Genomic DNA, 18,221 nt, shown 5'->3' with positions numbered 1-18,221 from the left:
GAACCGCGGTCCCTAATGCTTTGCTAAGCTTGTTCTAAGTAGGTGCTTTAGACCACTGAGCCATCTCTCCAGCCCCTTTAATATCTTTTTGAAACAAGGTTTCACTGTGTCTCTTAGGCTGGCCTCAAACTCATTTTGCAGCCAAGGCTGGCCTCAAACTCATGGCACTCTTCCTGCCTCAGCTTCCTGAGTGCAGAGATTACAGGCGTGAGCCACCATACTGGTATGGGTTTTTATTTTATTTATTTATTTAGTGTGTGTGTGGCCAGCTCAGCCCACCAGGGGGCGGGGCTGGCTGGCATGTGGTGCTGGGGGATTGAACCGCGGTCCTGTGCTTTGCTAAGCTTGTTCTAAGTAGGTGCTTTAGACCACTGAGCCATCTCTCCAGCCCAAGTCTCTTCATTATTAATGACAGTGAAGAAAGTGTTCTAGTATATTAGGACTCGAGAGTAAAAGTGTTTTGGGTAAGAATAGCGGTTCATCTTTCAAGGGTGTTGTGTATATTCATGCATCTTTCTTTCCTCCTATCCATTCTTACTACTTTGTGTGTGGGTTGTTACTAGGTATGGAAACAAGGGCCTATGTGCTGAGCTTCCTCCCCAGGCCTGTTTTGTATATGTATATCTATTCTGGGGCAGAGTTTAATGTGTTTTGTTTTGTTGTGGTACCAGGGATTGAGTTCAGGACCTTGCACTTGCCAGGCAAGCATTTACTCCACTGAGCTATCTTTCCAGCCCCGATGTCTCTAAATTGCTAACACTGGACTTAAACTTAGCATTCACCTGCCTTGATCACCCGTACTGCTGAGATCACAAGTGTTCACGGTGACACTTGGCTGGATACATTGGTGCATTTTTTTTTTCCACTGAGTTTTTGTTATGAGTTAAGTCATGATTCAGGGTCCCAGGGTAGGAACATCATGTATCCAGGTTCCCCTTTGCCACTGGGAGATGAACAGAGGACAGGGAAACAGGTGGAGTCAGTTCAGATCTTGCCGGGAAATGTGCCTTCAGCTCAGCAGTCATCCCAGGCTGTGACCCAGGATATGGGCAGAGGGATTTGTCCGCTCACTGGTACCACTCGCAGACAGCTATCACCCCCTTTTCAGTCATTGCCTGATGGCAACAGTGGTAGTCCTGGTAGTTTTGCTGCCAGCAGTTCTGGTCTGGTGCTGACTGGGGAAGCAGCTGTCAAAAGGGGCAGTTTTTTTTTTTTTTTCCTCAGAACCGGGGATTGAACTCAGGCCCTTATTCTTGCCAGGGTAGCGCTAAAAGAGGGCAGTCTTGTAGCTCTTGATTTTGGTCTTGATGTCTTCTGCCATAGTGCTGACCTCCTTCCTAAATACGCCCTTGAAGCGGCAGGCAGCTCAGTGTGACCCTCAGCTCCACGTTGGTGCATTAAACAGAAGATCCTTGTTTTGTTTTGTGTTGTTTTTCATGACATAATCTAGTCTTGTGAATAACACGTTATTGGTGTCTGATCTAAATCTCTTAAGAATTCGGAACAAGAGATATATTTGGTAAATGAAACAAAAAAGCTATATATTTAGAGAACTGTACCATTAAAACATTCATAATTTTCCTTCTATTTTTGATTTTTCAAATTAAGAAAGTGAAGACTTGAGAATTTTTTTTTTTTTTTTTAAAGAAATGAACGTCTTGCACATCCTACACAGACTTGGCTAATTCTGTTTATTTTCATGTTGACATATTATTTAATGGTGCTTTTGGCTTTTTCAGGACATTGATATTAAGAAAGTAAATGGAGTTCCTCAGTATGCATTCTTGCAATACTGTGATATTGCCAGTGTTTGTAAAGCTATTAAGAAGATGGATGGGGAATACCTTGGAAATAATCGTCTCAAGGTAAGTTAATTTTCACAGAATATTGTGGTGTTATGATTTACTTTAAGACTTAGAGTTTTTGTAACTATGTCTGATTATTTAAGATGGCAGGACAGTTAGGTAATCATGAAGGAGGTATGTTTTTCTTTCTATCTGTTTCCTATCTTAATGTAACTTGAACTGGTTAATACCTGGTTAGCCAGACAGGATTGCTTTTCTTGTAAATTTTTAATTTTAAACAGTTTCCACTTAAAATGTTTATTTATGGAGCTGGGGTCATTCAGTGGTAGAGCACATGTTTAACATGCTCAGGGCTCTGGGTTCCATCTCTGACACTCGAAAGAAAAAGACTAAGACTCCTACTTTTTTTTTGCGGTACCAGGATTGAACTCAGGACCCTGTGCTTGCCAGGCAAGCGCTTAATCTACTGAGCTATCTTCCCAGGCCCTAAGACACCTATAGAAGAGTCATTTTCTAAGATTTTTTTCAGTTGAGTAGTTATTGTGAACTTTACTAATAGAAATTTCATCTTTTATATTCAGTTGGGTTTTGGAAAGAGCATGCCAACCAACTGCGTATGGTTAGATGGGCTCTCTTCAAATGTGTCGGATCAATATTTAACACGACATTTCTGTCGATATGGGCCTGTGATAAAGGTATGTGGGGGCGTTGGGCATGGTTCAGACTTACTTCTGACTTCTTTCTCTTGCTTTTTTTTTTTTTTTTTTTGTGGTCTCAATTTCTAGTACTGCTTTTTCCTTTTAATAAGCTGCATGTTAATTCTTTTCCCCCTAAAATTTGGTCTTTAATTGTATCTGTTAATTTATGGTGAGAATATTTTGAAAAAGTACTGTTTGAGCCAAAAGTTGCCCTAGAGGGAAATAAAATAATGCTAGATGTGATGACACACATCTGTAATCCCAGTACATGGAAGGCAGAGGCAGGAAGAGCTTGGCAAATTCAAAGTCTGCTTGGGTTACATAGTGAATTCAAGGCCAGTTTGAACTGCACCATGTGTGAAAAAAACAAAGCTGGGCTTGGTGGCACACACCTGTAATCCCAGCACTCGGGAGACTGAGGCAGGAGGATTGCCTTGAGTTCAAGGCCAGTCTGGGCTATATAAGCAAGTTTAAGGCCAGCTCGTACTATATAGTGAGAGACCCTGTCTCAAAAACGAAGCCCGGTGTGATGGCACATGATTGTAATCCCATTGCTGGGGAAGCTGAAACACGAGGATTGCTACGAGCCTGAGCCCTACCCTCTACCCTGACCCTGAGCTGTGTAGTGAGACCCTGCACCAAATACATAAATTTTAAAAAAAAGGTGAAACAAGGCCCAACGTGGTGGTGCACACACGTAATCCCAGCACTTGGAGCCTGAGGCAGGAGGATCCTTGGGAGTTGGAGACGACCCTAGGCTACAAAGTGAGCTTAAGGGGGCTGGCCAGATAGCTCAGCAGATTAAAGCGCCTCCTCAGGCAGATGCAGGGACCAGGTTCAATCCCTGGAGTGCTATACTGGTGCCAGCCCCACCCGGGGCACCCTGAGACTGGAGGTGGTGTCATACACCTGTAATCCCAGCTCTTGGGAGACTGAAAACAGAAGAATCACCATGAGTCTGATCTGTGTAGTGAGACCCTGTAGACCCTGTATTGAATACAAAAAAATAATAAAAACAGAAAAATGAAATAAAATAAAAATTCTACAAAGTCAACTTAAGGCCATCCTGAACAGCATAGTAAAACCTTGTCTCAGAAAGACAAAAAAGGGGCTGGGGAGATAGCTCAGTAGAATAAGCACTTGCCTGGCAAGCGCAGGGTCCTGAGTTTAATCTTTGGTACCGAGAAAAAACAAAAACAAAAATAAAACTCAATAAGACCGAAAAAAAAATTGTATTTTTGGTAAGGTTTTTTGACTTAGAAGTTTGTGGAGACAGGTACCTAAGATCAGCGGATGAAGTTATTACTTGGTTTTTACATTGTTTTGTTGTTTTTGCAGGTGGTGTTTGACCGTTTAAAAGGCATGGCCCTGGTTCTCTACAATGAGATTGAATATGCACAAGCAGCTGTAAAGGAGACCAAGGGGAGGAAAATTGGTGGCAATAAAATTAAGGTGTGCAGAATTACTTTAAAAAGAATCACAAAGGGGCTGGGGAGATGGCTCAGTAGAAAAAGTGCTTTCCTGGCAAGCGCAAGGGCTTGAGTTCAATCCCTGGTTCCGCAAAAATAAATAAATTATAAAAAGAATCATATAACAAAATTATATTCGAATCTCAACCCACAAATAATTGCCCTCTGTAGACTGACAGACAGCAGGTGGAGTGGTTTACAGGATGTGGTCTATATGGCCTCAGCTTTTAGGGGAAAAACCAGGATTTCTATGTTCAGCTACTGTTGAGCATAGTTTATAAGCCAGGAACCTCAGACCCTTCCCTAAAAGTCATCCTAGCTCCATGAGGCTCACGGGGTGCATGAGCAGTGTAAGCGACTCACAGTTATGACAAGTGTGTCTGTGACCAGAGGTGCTAGGTGTCAGTCAGCTTCCTGCAGATTCTGACTTCTCTCTCTCTCTCTCTTTTTTTTTTTTTTTTTGCGGAACCGGGGATTGAACTCAGGCCCCTGTGCTTGCCAGGCAAGCACTTATTCCACTGAGCCATCTCCTCGGCCCCTTCTTGTCTCTTAAAAAGAATGATGAACCACTATAAGCGTGTTACCTTGGTCTGTTATTTGTTCAAAAATTTGATATTCATGGTTGTTTGAAGGTACTGTGTACTTAGTAACTGGTGGTTAGATTGAAATGACATGGTAGAGAGATTGCTAATAGTTTCTATATGCTTTAATGACTGAATGAAGTTGAAATATTCTTCCATATCATTTTATGTTGTAGCTGTGCCAGCAAATTTATGGAGTGTTTATTTTGTGTTTGTTTTGAGACAGGGTCTCACTGTGTGGTTCAGACTGGTCTTGAATTTGCTGTGTGACCTAGGTTGGCCTCAAATGTAAAAGGATCCTCATTTCTCAGCCTCCTGAGTGCTGGGATTACAGGCATGCACTACCATGCCTGGCCTTACTAGCAAATTTATATACATGAGATTTTGCTGGATTTAATTGATTTGATTATTTAATCATCAGCCTAGGAGCCTAGTAGTGATTTATTTCAGTTTTCCACTTTTTCTACTTCAAGAATCTTCAGGGGCCAGAGAGATGGGCAAGGTTCTGAGTTCAATCCCTGGTACTGAGGAAAAAAAAAAAAAATCTTCAATTACATTTGTCAAAATTTGCATAAAATTGGCCAGGTGTAGTGGCAGACCCCTATAATCTCTGCACTCATGAGGCTGAGACAGAAGAGTTGCTGCAAGTTCAAGACCAGCCTGGGCTATGCAGTGAATTCAAAGCCAGCCTGAACTACTACATAATGAGACCATGTCTTTAAAAAAAAAAAAAAAAAAAAAATCTGTGAAATTGGAGAGAACTTAGATTAACAACATTGTAATTTCCAGTTTATGAGGACTGTCTCATTTGAGGCAGACTGGTCATTCCTGAAAGTTTTCCTGAATTGTGAAGAATTTTCAAATTGGGAAACATTTTCCATGATTAAAATCTGAAATTTGTATTAAACTTTTATATTTTTTAAGGTGGATTTTGCAAATCGGGACAGTCAGTTGGCGTTTTATCACTGCATGGAGAAATCTGGTCAAGATGTCAGAGACTTTTATGAAATGTTACTAGAAAGAAGGTATGTGTTTTAAACCTAGCAGTACAGCTTGGATTTTAATGAGTACTGTGTAGAGTTTAAATTGGATTAAATTTTATTTTTCATTCCTCTTGTATTCCCATCTCCCAAAAACCTTTTCCAGCATATTATGTAGAAATACAGGATTAATTTTTAAATTTTTATTTTAATTATTTGGTTATTTATTTATTTATTTGGTACAGAGTTTCACTATGCAGCTCAGACTCATAGTGGTCCTCTTGTCTCAGCCTCCCCAAACATTGGGATTATAGGCACACGCCACCATACTTGGTTTCGGTGGCCGGCTCAGCACAGGGCTGGCATGGCATATAGTACTGGGGGATGAACCCAGGTCCTTGCACTTGCCAGGCAGGCACTTAAGACTGCCAAGCTATCTTGCCAGCCCCAGGCTCATTTTTATGAATCTGGTTTTCATGTGGCTCATAGGGTATTAGCATACCCTATCTAAATTTCTTACTGAATGCCTCTACGATCATTCATTCATGTTTTGGTTTTTTGAGACAGGGTCTAGAGATATACCATTTAGGCTACCCTTGAGCTCAATACTCCAGGCTGGCCTCAAACTCATGACAATCCTCCTGACTCAGCTGCCCAAGTGTTGGGATTGCCGGTGTACACCACTGTGCCCAGCTGCTTCTACAATTCTAAAGAGTTACTATTTTACCATATTGTAATTTTATGTACCATTAATTATAAGTACATATCATCCCACCCTACAGGGTTTTGTTTTGTTTTTAATGTATTTGGTACAGGGTCTCACTGTGCAGCTTGAACTCATAGTGATCCTCCTGTTTTAACCTCCCCAGTGCTAGGATTACAGGTGTATACCACTACATTCAGTCTTGGTGACCAGCTCAGCGCTCCTGGGCTTGGGACCAGCACGGCATGTAGTACCAGGGATTGAACCCAGGTCCTTGCACTTGCCTAGGCAGGTGCTTAGACCACTGAGCTATGTCCATGGTCCCTACCTTACAGTTTTAATGACACATACTAGAGTACATTGTACCCACTTATACCTTAAGTGTTTAGTAATGAAAACATCAGATCTTTACCATGTGAACTCAAACTTTTAACAACAAAAAAAGGTAAAAACTTTTAAAAGAGTAGTAAGAACTTTGTTTTGAATCTCTGAAGTGACTCAGTGAGCCAGAGCATATAGAAATTGGTGAGTTTGGAAGTATGAAAGGTGAACCTGGTTTCCCCATGTGAATATTTTCAAACTTGGTAATATCATATTTGATAGTTATTCTGCTGATTAGCAATATATTCAAAATTCCTAACACCTGGATATGGTTAATTCCAACCCTGGGAGGCTGAGGCAGGATGATTACATATTTGATTCCAGCCTGGACAACTCAGTGAAACTCTGTCTCAAAATTAAAAACCACTGGACCTGCAGCTCAGTTTGAAGGCTCTGGGTTTAGTCTCCAGTATGGGAAGGTGGGGGATATCATGTAGTGTTACAGTACTAGTTCTCCAATTGCTGTTTACATTTGAAAATGGAAACTATTGTCCATGTGATGAAGCTTTGCTCTTACTTGCCTCTGTTGTTAAATCTCTGCCCCTGAGGGGCCGGTCAAATAGCTCAGCAGATTGAAGCACCTGTTTAGGCAGACACAGAGGTCGGGAGTTCGATCCCCAGGCCAGTCTGATGACACTTGAGACTGGGCGTGGTGGCGCATGGTTGTAATCTCAGCACTTGGGAGGCTGCAAACAGGATCACTATGAGTCCGATCTACGCACTGAGACCCTGTCCACCCTGTCCTAAATACAAAAAAACAAACAAACAACTCTGTCCCTGGACAGATGTGTTAGGTAGTGGCTTTGTGTGAAAGATGCCTTTCCGTCCTCACAGTTGCGAACAAAGAGGCTCCATGACAGAGTGAATGAGCCCTGTCCTCATTCTGTTACCAGAAGTCTGTTGAAGACTTTTCTGTTGTCTCTTCATTCCTGTTCATTTTTTTGTGGAAATCAAAGTATCTCCTAGTGAAATATAGTGCCGTAGTCATTAAACATGGAGTTTTTTAGGTTAAAAACGATGTATACTACCAGATTCCTAAAAGCTTGGTAGTTTTTTACTAGTAGATCAGAATTAAAATTGTAAGAATGAAAGTCAGCAGTTTTCTGGCTGGAGAGTCAGTCTTGTTTTCTCGGGTATGTGTATATGGGAGTGTGCACAAGCATGTGTCTCGGTGAGAGGAGAGCAAGCACTCAGTCCCAGCCAAAGTAGTGCCTTGAAGGCATCCTTAATGCATCAACTGCTTAAAGGAATTCTTACAGGGATGCCAGCCACGAGTGAGTGGAAGGTGTGTTGGAGGCCTCCTTGCACCTAAGACGTTAAAATTCTCTGTGTATATTAAATACTTTTTACAAGGGCAATGTTTTATTTATTTATTTTTTTAAATTTATTTATTTATTTGTTTATTTATTTTATGTGTGTGTGGCCAGCTCAGCCCACCAGGGGGCGGGGCTGGCTGGCATGTGGTGCTGGGGATTGAACCGCGGTCCCTGTGTTTTGCTTAGCTTAGCTTGTTCTAAGTAGGTGCTTTAGACCACTGAGCCATCTCACCAGCCCAAGGGCAATGTTTTATGAGAGGTGGATAATGTGGTGTAGTTGTTCATTTTTATATATTATTGCTTAAAATTCATTTTAGGCCAGTCTCTCATCTTAGTGATGGTCTGGCTTTGGTTCTATGGTTTTGGCTCTTTCCGATGGTTATTTATCTCTGTCTATTAGCGTGTATTTCTTAATGGAGTACAGGGTGTATGACTTGCCTGTGACCTGGGTTTGCCCTGTGTGGATCAGATGGCAGTTCCTGTAGAATGTATTCTTTGCAGTAGAACTTGAGGATCCTTGTATTTTCCATAGAGTGAAGTCATCCCTGTAAGTAGTTGATGCTTGAATGGAAAATTGAGGGGCAGCCAAATAGGTCAGCAGATAAAAGCCCCTGCTTAGGCAGATGCAGGGGCTGGGAGTTTGATCCCCAAGCCTGCTATGCTGGTCCTTCCCCTGGGGGAGCAAGCTGAGACAGGGATTGAGACTTGGCGTGGTGGCATGTGCCTGTAATCCCAGCACTTGGGAGGCTGTAAACAGGAGGATCACTATGAGTCTGATCTACACAGTGAGACCCTGTAGACCCTTCCCTAACATACCAAAAAAAAAAAAAAAAGAATGGAAAATTGTTTTTCCAAACAGTTCATTTACTTCCCAAGGTTTTTTTTTTTTTTTTTTTTTTCTTCTTTTCCCTTTTAGAGACAGGGTCTTGCTATGTAGTTGAGGTTGGCTTTAAGAGTACTGTGTAGCCAAGCTGGCCTCAAATGCACAGTGATCCTCCTGCCTCAGCCGCTAGTCCTGGGATTACAGGCATGTACTGTCAACACCCAGTGCAATGTTGTAAGAATATCTTTTTTTTCCCCCTTCGATGTACTAGGGATTAAACTCACAGTCTTCTGTGTGCTAGGCAAGCACTCCATCCTTGACCTTTACATCCAGCCCTTTTTTAAATTTTGAGAAAGGATCTTGGGAAGTTTCATTTAACTGTCCTCCAGCTTACAATCTTTCTGCCCTCAGCATCTCAAGTAACTGAGAGTATAGGTCTGTGGCACCAGGCCTGGCCAGAACATCCTTTGTTAAAAATGGTATGACCAGGCATGGTGGCACACTCCTGTAATCCCAGCACTTAGGGGGTGGAGGGAGGAGGGTTGTTGCGAGTTTGAGTGAGCTCAAAGCCAGCCAATTGAGATCCTGTCTCAAAAAGATAAAAACAAAACAAAATGTGTGTATTTGTATTCACATCTCACTTTAGTCAAATTTCAAGTGCTCAGAGCAAAATGTGGCTAGCTAGTGGCTGCTGTGTTGCAAGCTGCTATAGTTAAGAAGCAATGGGGGGCGGGGAAATAGCTCAGTTGAATAAGCGTTTGCCTGGCAAGCACAAGGACCTGAGTTCAATCCTGGCTCTGCCAAAAAAAAAAAAAAAAAGAAGCAATGGAATAATGAATGCTAAGGATGTTTAGAATAGGGCTTTCTGATCTCTTGTAGATAACCCAATGTGTAAGTGATGAGCTTTTTTTTGGGGGGGGTGTACTGGGGATCGAACATAGGACCTTGCGCTTGCCAGGCAGGCACTTATGCTGCTGAGCTATATCCCCAGCCCTAATAATGAGCATTGAGGTGATCTTTTTTTGTTTTTGGCAGAGAGGAGCGAAGAGGATCCTATGACTACAACCAAGAGCGGCCATACTATGAGAGCATTCGCACTCCAGGCACATATCCTGAGGACTCCAGGCGGGACTATACTGCTCGGGGGAGAGAATTCTACTCGGAATGGGAAACATACCAAGGAGACTACTATGAGTCACGCTATTATGATGATCCTCGGGAATACAGAGATTACAGGAGTGACCCTTATGATCAAGATATCCGGGAATATAGTTACAGACAGAGGGAACGAGAGCGAGAACGTGAAAGATTTGAGTCCGACCGTGACAGAGACCATGAGAGGCGGCCCATTGAGCGAAGTCAGAGCCCAGTGCACCTGCGCCGTCCTCAGAGTCCCGGTGCATCTCCCTCCCAGGCAGACAGGCTGGCCAGTGACTCTGAGAGGAGGCTCTATAGCCGCTCCTCAGACCGCAGTGGCAGTTGCAGCTCACTCTCTCCTCCGCGGTACGATAAACTGGACAAGGCTCGTTTGGAGCGATATGCAAAAAATGAAAAGGCAGATAAAGAACGGACTTTTGATTCTGAGAGAGTGGAGCGAGAAAGACGCTTAATACGGAAGGAAAAAGTGGAAAAGGACAAAACTGACAAGCAGAAACGAAAAGGAAAACTTCATTCCCCTAGTTCTCAATCTTCAGAGACAGACCAAGAAAATGAGCGAGACCAGAGCCCTGAAAAATCAAGGAGTTCTAATAAATTGAGCAGAGAGAAGGCTGACAAAGAAGGAGCAGCAAAAAATCGCTTGGAACTCATGCCTTGTGTAGTTTTGACTCGAGTAAAAGAAAAAGAAGGGAAAGTCATTGACCATACTCCACTGGAGAAGCTGAGAGCCAGACTTGATAATGATACCAGCAAGTCTTCTGCCTTGGATCAGAAACTTCAGGTCTCTCAGTCCGAGCCTGCAAAAGTAGACCTATCAAAACTAGAATCTGTTCGTGTAAAAGTGCCAAAGGAAAAGGCACTTGCAAGCCATACTGAAGCGGTAGATAAGGAAGTCAGGCCTAAACCCAGGAAGCATCTTAAGCCAGAGCAGACCACTGACGGGTTGAGTGCTATAGATCTAGAGAAGTTGGAAGCACGGAAAAGGCGATTTGCAGATTCCAGTTTAAAAGTAGAAAGGCAAAAGCCAGAAGCCAAGAAAAACAGTCCGGAGATGGAAGATGCTCGGGTGCCCCTGAAGAAGCAGCCTGATGTGTCATCTCGAGATGTTATTTTACTAAGGGAAGGAGAGTCTGAAAGAAAGCCTGTGAGAAAAGAAATTCTTAAAAGAGAATCTAAAAAAATCAAAGTGGACAGACTTAATACTGTCCCCAGTCCCAAAGACTGTCAGGAGCTTGTCAGTATTTCTGCTGGGTCTGGCTTGAGACCCAGCTCGGAGCTACAACCAAGATTGGGAGAGCCAGTAGTTGAATCTGCAGAAAATCAAGAAATCCAGTCCAAAAAAACAAATCCTTCAAAACCACAGCTCAAGCAGCTACAGCTCTTAGATGATCAAGGACCAGAGAGAGACGATGTCAGGAAAAGCTATTGCAGTCTTCGTGATGAAACACTTGAACGTAAACCAGGCCAGGACAAACCTCATACAATAAATTCTGAAGAAAAAATTGGCATTGACATTGATCACACGCAGAGTTACCGAAAACAAATGGAACAGAGTCGTAGAAAACAGCAGATGGAGATGGAAATAGCCAAGTCTGAGAAGTTTGGCAGTCCTAAAAAAGACATAGATGAATATGAAAGACGTAGCCTTGTTCACGAGGTAGGCAAACCTCCACAGGATGTCACTGATGACTCGCCTCCCAGCAAAAAGAAAAGGTTGGATCACATTGACTTTGATATCTGCACCAAGAGAGAGAGGAATTACAGAAGTTCGCGCCAAATCAGTGAAGATTCTGAACGGACTAGCTGTTCTCCCAGTATTCGCCATGGTTCCTTCCATGAAGATGATGACCCTCTAAGCTCCCCAAGGCTAACGTCAGTAAAAGGGTCTCCTAAAGTAGATGAAAAAAGTCTCCCCTATTCTAGTATAACAGTGAGGGAAGAGTCCTTAAAATTTAACCCTTATGATTCTAGCAGGAGAGACCAGATGGCAGACATGGCCAAAATAAAGCTCTCTGTCTTGAATTCTGAAGATGAACTAAATCGTTGGGATTCTCAGATGAAACAGGATTCCAGCAGATTTGATGTGAGTTTCCCAAACAGCATAATTAAGAGAGACAGTCTTCGAAAAAGGTCTGTTCGGGATTTGGAACCTGGAGAGGTACCTTCAGATTCTGATGAAGATGGTGAGCACAAGTCCCACTCACCCAGAGCTTCTGTACTGTATGAAAGCTCCCGATTGTCTTTTTTATTGAGGGACAGAGAAGACAAACTACGTGAGCGAGATGAAAGGCTCTCTAGTTCTTTAGAAAGGAACAAATTTTACTCTTTTGCACTGGATAAGACAATCACACCAGACACTAAAGCTTTGCTTGAAAGAGCTAAATCCCTTTCCTCATCCCGAGAAGAAAATTGGTCTTTTCTTGATTGGGACTCCCGTTTTGCTAATTTTCGAAACAACAAAGATAAAGAAAAGGTTGACTCTGCTCCAAGACCTATTCCATCCTGGTACATGAAAAAAAAGAAAATCAGGACTGATTCAGAAGGAAAAATGGATGATAAAAAAGATAATCATAAAGAAGAAGAGCAGGAAAGGCAAGAATTATTTGCCTCGCGTTTTTTACACAGCTCAATCTTTGAACAAGATTCCAAGCGACTGCAACATCTGGAAAGGAAAGATGACGAACCTGACTTCACACCCGGTCGGTTGTACGGGAGGCAGGCATCAGACGGAGCAAGCAGCACAAGTGACTCTGTCCAAGAACCGGTGGTCCTGTTCCATAGCAGATTCATGGAACTCACCCGAATGCAGCAGAAGGAAAAAGACCAAAAACCCAAAGAGGTTGAAAGACAGGAAGACACAGAGAATCACCCCAAGACCCCAGAATGTGCTTCTGAGAATAAAGAGTCAGAACTGAGAACTCCTTCTGTCGGGCCTCCCAGTGTCATAGGTATGACTCCAGAATCTGTGTCACCAGCACCAGAAAAAACAGCCAGTGAAAAAACAGTAGAGGCTCCTTTGGTGACAGAAGAGAAGACTGTGGAGCCAGCCTCTGTCTCAGAAGAAGCAAAACCCGTATTAGAACTGGCTCCGGTCTCTGTTGAACAACCACAAGTGGACTTGACTGCAGGAGTGGAAACCAGTAGGGATGCTGCTGTGGCGCCTTCCACAGGTGAAGACAGCTCCTCCACTGAGCAGCTGCCTTCCCCGGATGTCAAGCCTCCAACTCCGGGGGCCTTGTTTTCCCCAGTCGAGAGCAGGGTAGATCCAGAACCTGACAGTACTCAGCCACCTTCAAAACCAGCTCAGAAGCCTGAGGAAGCTGATGAGCCAAAAGCAGAAAAGCCAGATACACCCACAAATGTTGAGCCTAATGCAAATCCAAAAGCTGACGTTCCTGAGGTTCAGCCTCAGGCTGTTGAAAATGTAGAGATTGATCCTCCAGTTGCTACAAAAGAGAAGAAGCCAAACAAAAGTAAGCGTTCCAAGACTCCTGTCCAGGCAGCTATAGCAAGTGTTGTGGAAAAGCCTGTCACTAGAAAGAGTGAGAGGATAGACCGGGAAAAACTAAAGAGGGCCAGTTCTCCTCGGGGAGAAGCACAGAAGCTTTTAGAGTTGAAGATGGAAGCAGAGAAGATTACAAGGACTGCTTCTAAAAACTCTGGGGGGGACCCTGAGCACCCTGAGCCAAGTTTGCCTCTCAGCCGAACAAGGCGCCGGAATGTAAGGAGTGTTTATGCAACCATGAGTGACCATGAAAACCGCTCTCCAGCCAAAGAGCATGTAGAGCAGCCACGAGTGACCAGAAAGAGACTGGAGCGAGAGCTTCAGGAGGCAGCACCGGTTCCCACCACACCACGGAGGGGAAGGCCTCCGAAAACACGCCGCCGTGCTGAGGAAGAGGAGGAGCCTGAGGCTAAGGAACCCACAGAAACACTCAAGCCGGCTGAGGGATGGAGATCCCCAAGGTCTCAAAAATCAGCAGCCACTAGCGGTCCCCATGGGAAAAGGGGGAAAAATGAACCAAAAGTTGATGCTGAATGTGCTGAGGCTCCCAGTGATATGGGTCCCCAAGTGAACATGAAGGAAAATAACACCAAGTCCAAAGCTGAAGAAGCAGGAAATGAACAGAAACGTGACAAAAAAGAAGCCATCACAGACAAAAATATAATACCTGATAATCCTCCCATTGAGGTGGTAGAGAAAAAGCCAGCCCCGGAAAAAACCTCAAAATCCAAGCGAGGGAGATCTCGAAACTCGAGGTCAGCAGTGGACAGATCTGCACATCTCAAAAGCACAGGCCCTGCTGCTGGTTCTGGGGATGGAGCAGGGGCTGTGACACAGACCCAGGAGCCAGAAGCTGGGGTTGTAGCAGTCTCCCCTGAAAAAAGTGAGAGTCCTCTGAAGGAAGGCAGTTCTTCCTCCCAATTGAAAAATGATCCAATAGATCCCAACAAGGAGCCAGAGGGGGAAGACATGTCTGTCTCCAAGGTATCCCCAGAAGCCACTCAGCTAGCCAAGCAGATGGAGCTGGAGCGGGCTGTGGAGAACATCGCAAAGTTTACTGAGACCTCTGCCGCCCATGCAGCCTTTAAGGCGGCAGCTGCAGGCACATCTGAGGGCCTCACCACAGAGGACAGGGACAAGCCTCCACACCAGGCAAGTGAAACAGAACTGGCTGCTGCCATTGGATCTATCATCAATGACATTTCTGGGGAGCAGGAAAATTTTCCTGCCCCTCCCCCTTTCCCTGCAGAATCTCAAACAGATCTGCCATCACGGACGCAAGCACTGCAGCCCCAAGAGGAAGAAATGGAGCCCGAAACCCATGAGGCTGTGTCTGGCATCTTAGAGACAGTGGCTGCTGCAGAGTCCTCTGGGCCACCAGTCAGCACCACTGATACCCCAGGAAGCCCAGCAAATGCCAAGGAAGCCAGAGGTAATAGCAGTGAAACCTCCCAGCCAACACAGGAAACCAAAGGATCAAAGGAAGTAGAAGTTCCTCCTGCTCGTAAAGACAAAGGTCGCCAGAAGACAACCCGATCACGCCGCAAAAGGAATACAAATAGAAAGGTGGCAGGTGCTGCCGCAGAGACCCATGCCTCTGAGTCTCCCCAGGCTGAAAACAGGAGCCCTGCTGCCAATGAAGGTGTGGAAGTGCAACCCCCAGAACCTCCCCAGGAAGAAAAGCACAGTGAAAAACCCCATTCTACTCCTCCTCAGGCATGTACCTCTGACCCAAGCAAGACTCTGTCAACGGAGAGTTTGTCCCAGGAAATCAGCGTTGAGGAAAAGACTCCAACCAAAATGTCTGTGCTCCCAGACCTCCCCCAATCTTCCCAGCCAGCATTGGTAGACGATGAACCTCAGGCCAGGTTCAAGGTACATTCCATCATTGAAAGTGACCCAGTGACCCCACCCAGTGACTCAAGCAACCCCCCGCCCACAATTCCTTCTGTAACTGCTGCAAAGCTTCCACCTCCCTTGGCCCCTGGGGGTGTATCACACCAGAGCCCCCCTCCTAAGGTGACAGAGTGGATCACCAGGCAAGAAGAGCCACAGGCTCAGTCCACTCCATCTCCTGCTCTTCCCCCGGATACCAAGGCTTCTGACATGGACACTAGCTCCAGTACTCTGAGGAAGATTCTCATGGACCCCAAATATGTATCTGCCACAGGCATCACATCAACAAGTGTCACCACAGCCATTGCAGAGCCTGTAAGTGCTGCTCCTTGCCTACATGACGTACCAGCTGCTCCAGTTGAATCTAAAAAGCCTCCTGTAGAAGACAGGTCAACAGCTCCAGTAACAAACACCTCTGATGTGCAAGCCTCAGAGGTTCCAGTAGCCACTGACAAGGAAAAGGTGGCTCCAGTCATTGCTCCAAAAATTACGTCTGTTATCAGCCGGATGCCTGTCAGCATCGATTTGGAGAATTCACAGAAGATAACCCTGGCAAAACCAGCTCCTCAGACTCTGACTGGCCTGGTGAGTGCCCTGACTGGCCTGGTGAATGTCTCCCTGGTCCCAGTGAATGCCCTGAAAGGCCCCGTGAAAGGTTCGGTGGCCACGCTGAAAGGGTTAGTGAGCACCCCTGCAGGGCCTGTGAATGTCCTGAAGGGGCCTGTGAATGTCCTCACAGGGCCAGTGAATGTCCTCACCACGCCAGTGAATGCTACTATGGGTACAGTGAATGCTACTGCTGGCACAGTGAATGCTGCCACGGGTGTAGTGAATGCCGCTGGGGGTGCAGTGACTGTCACAGCAGGTGCAGTGACTGCTGCCTCTGGTGGGGTGACTGCCTCAGCAGGTGCGGCAACTATGACAGGTGCAGTGATTGCACCATCAGCAAAGTGCAAACAGAGGTCAAGCAGTAATGAAAACAGTCGCTTCCACCCTGGGTCCATGTCTGTGATCGATGACCGTCCCGCAGATGCAGGGTCTGGCACAGGGCTCCGTGTAAACACTTCCGAGGGGGTTGTGCTCCTGAGCTACTCAGGGCAGAAGACTGAAGGTCCACAGCGGATCAGCGCCAAGATTAGCCAGATCCCCCCAGCCAGCGCAATGGACATTGAATTTCAGCAGTCAGTGTCTAAGTCCCAGGTGAAACCTGATTCTGTCACATCATCGCAGCCTACACCCAAAGGCCCTCCAGCTCCCTCAGGCTTTGCGAACATGGCCACCCATTCCACCCTGGTGCTGACTGCCCAGACTTACAATGCCTCCCCTGTGATCTCTTCCGTCAAGGCCGACCGCCCATCCTTGGAGAAGCCTGAACCCATCCACCTCTCCGTGTCTACCCCTGTCACCCAGGGTGGCACAGTGAAGGTTCTCACCCAGGGCATAAACACCCCCCCCGTCCTGGTCCACAACCAGCTGGTCCTCACCCCAAGCATTGTCACCACTAATAAAAAGCTTGCTGACCCTGTGACCCTTAAAATAGAGACCAAGGTCCTTCAGCCAGCCAACCTTGGGTCTACACTCACGCCCCACCATCCTCCTGCTCTGCCCAGCAAACTGCCTGCAGAGGTGAACCACGCCAGCTCGGGGCCCAGCACGCCAACAGACCGTGCAGTCTCACACTTGGCAGCCACCAAACCAGATACGCATTCTCCTCGACCCAGCGGACCTGCTCCAACCTCATTTCCCCGGGCGTGCCACCCCAGCAGCACCACGTCCACAGCGCTCTCTACCAACGCCACGGTCATGCTGGCCGCAGGCATTCCAGTGCCTCAGTTTATCTCTAGCATCCACCCAGAGCAGTCTGTCATCATGCCACCCCACAGCATCACTCAGACCGTGTCCCTTGGCCACTTGTCACAGGGTGAGGTGAGGATGAACACGCCTACCCTGCCCAGCATCACCTACAGCATCCGGCCAGAAACCCTGCACTCTCCTCGGGCCCCCCTGCAGCCCCAGCAGATAGAGGTGCGAGCCCCACAGCGTGCAGGCACCCCACAGCCAACCACAGCTGGAGTGCCCACTCTGGCCTCCCAGCACACCCCTGAAGAAGAAGTACACTACCACCTGCCTGTGGCTCGAGCCACAGCCCCTGTGCAGTCCGAGGTGCTGGTCATGCAGTCCGAGTACCGACTGCACCCGTACACTGTGCCCCGCGATGTGCGGATCATGGTGCACCCGCATGTAACTGCAGTCAGCGAGCAGCCCAGGGCTTCAGAGGGTGTGGTGAAGATGCCACCTGTCAGCAAGGCCCCTCAGCAACCCGGGAAAGAAGCTGCCAAGACACCAGAGGCCAAAGCAGCCCCCGCCCCCGCCCCCGCCCCACCCCCTATTCCTGCCCCTCCTCCCCCTCACAATGAGGCCCGCATTCTCACTGTCACTCCCAGCAACCAGCTCCAGGGGCTGCCTCTGACTCCCCCTGTGGTGGTGACTCACGGAGTGCAGATCGTGCACTCCAGTGGGGAGCTATTTCAAGAGTACAGGTATGGTGACATCCGTACCTACCATGCCCCAGCGCAGCTCACACCCACTCAGTTTCCTGCTGCCTCAATTGGCCTGCCTTCGCGGACCAAGACTTCCACCCAGGTGAGGAAGCCAGGGGTCTCCCCCACCTCTTTGGGGCATGTGCTTGGGGACTGCACAGCTTTGAAGCAGAAATGGGTTAGGTTAGCCTTTGAACTAAGACAGTGGTTAAGGGACAGGTGAGCCTGTCAGGGTTTCCTGAATGTTACTAATATCCTTAGGGATTTAAAGAGACTTGGGGGTGAAAGGGTCAGATCACACTATGGAGGGCCCCAAATAGGGGGAGGAGCTCTTTATGCCATGCTCAGTGCAGTGGCTTCTGCCTG

At 46.3% G+C, this 18,221-nt stretch overlaps 1 protein-coding gene and 1 pseudogene across 1 annotated transcript in view; one reads left to right on the top strand and one right to left on the bottom strand.

Moving 5' to 3' along the window:
- Spen (spen family transcriptional repressor) overlaps positions 1-18,221 on the top strand; it is a 108,122-nt gene that overhangs the window by 87,047 nt on the left and 2,854 nt on the right. The window contains exons 6-11 of the mRNA XM_004637769.2: positions 1,324-1,388; positions 1,740-1,865; positions 2,387-2,500; positions 3,842-3,955; positions 5,478-5,578; positions 9,792-17,958. Of these exons, the coding sequence (XP_004637826.1) occupies positions 1,324-1,388; positions 1,740-1,865; positions 2,387-2,500; positions 3,842-3,955; positions 5,478-5,578; positions 9,792-17,958 (8,687 nt within the window). The remainder of the gene's footprint in view (positions 1-1,323; positions 1,389-1,739; positions 1,866-2,386; positions 2,501-3,841; positions 3,956-5,477; positions 5,579-9,791; positions 17,959-18,221) is intronic.
- LOC101581695 lies at positions 985-1,321 on the bottom strand (annotated as a pseudogene).

The sequence above is a fragment of the Octodon degus genome, unplaced genomic scaffold (genome assembly GCF_000260255.1).
Source record: "Octodon degus isolate 3935 unplaced genomic scaffold, OctDeg1.0 scaffold00092, whole genome shotgun sequence".
Taxonomy (NCBI): domain Eukaryota; kingdom Metazoa; phylum Chordata; class Mammalia; order Rodentia; family Octodontidae; genus Octodon; species Octodon degus.
The sequence above is the reverse complement of the archived record's forward strand: the minus strand, read 5'-3'. Positions and strand labels throughout refer to the sequence as shown.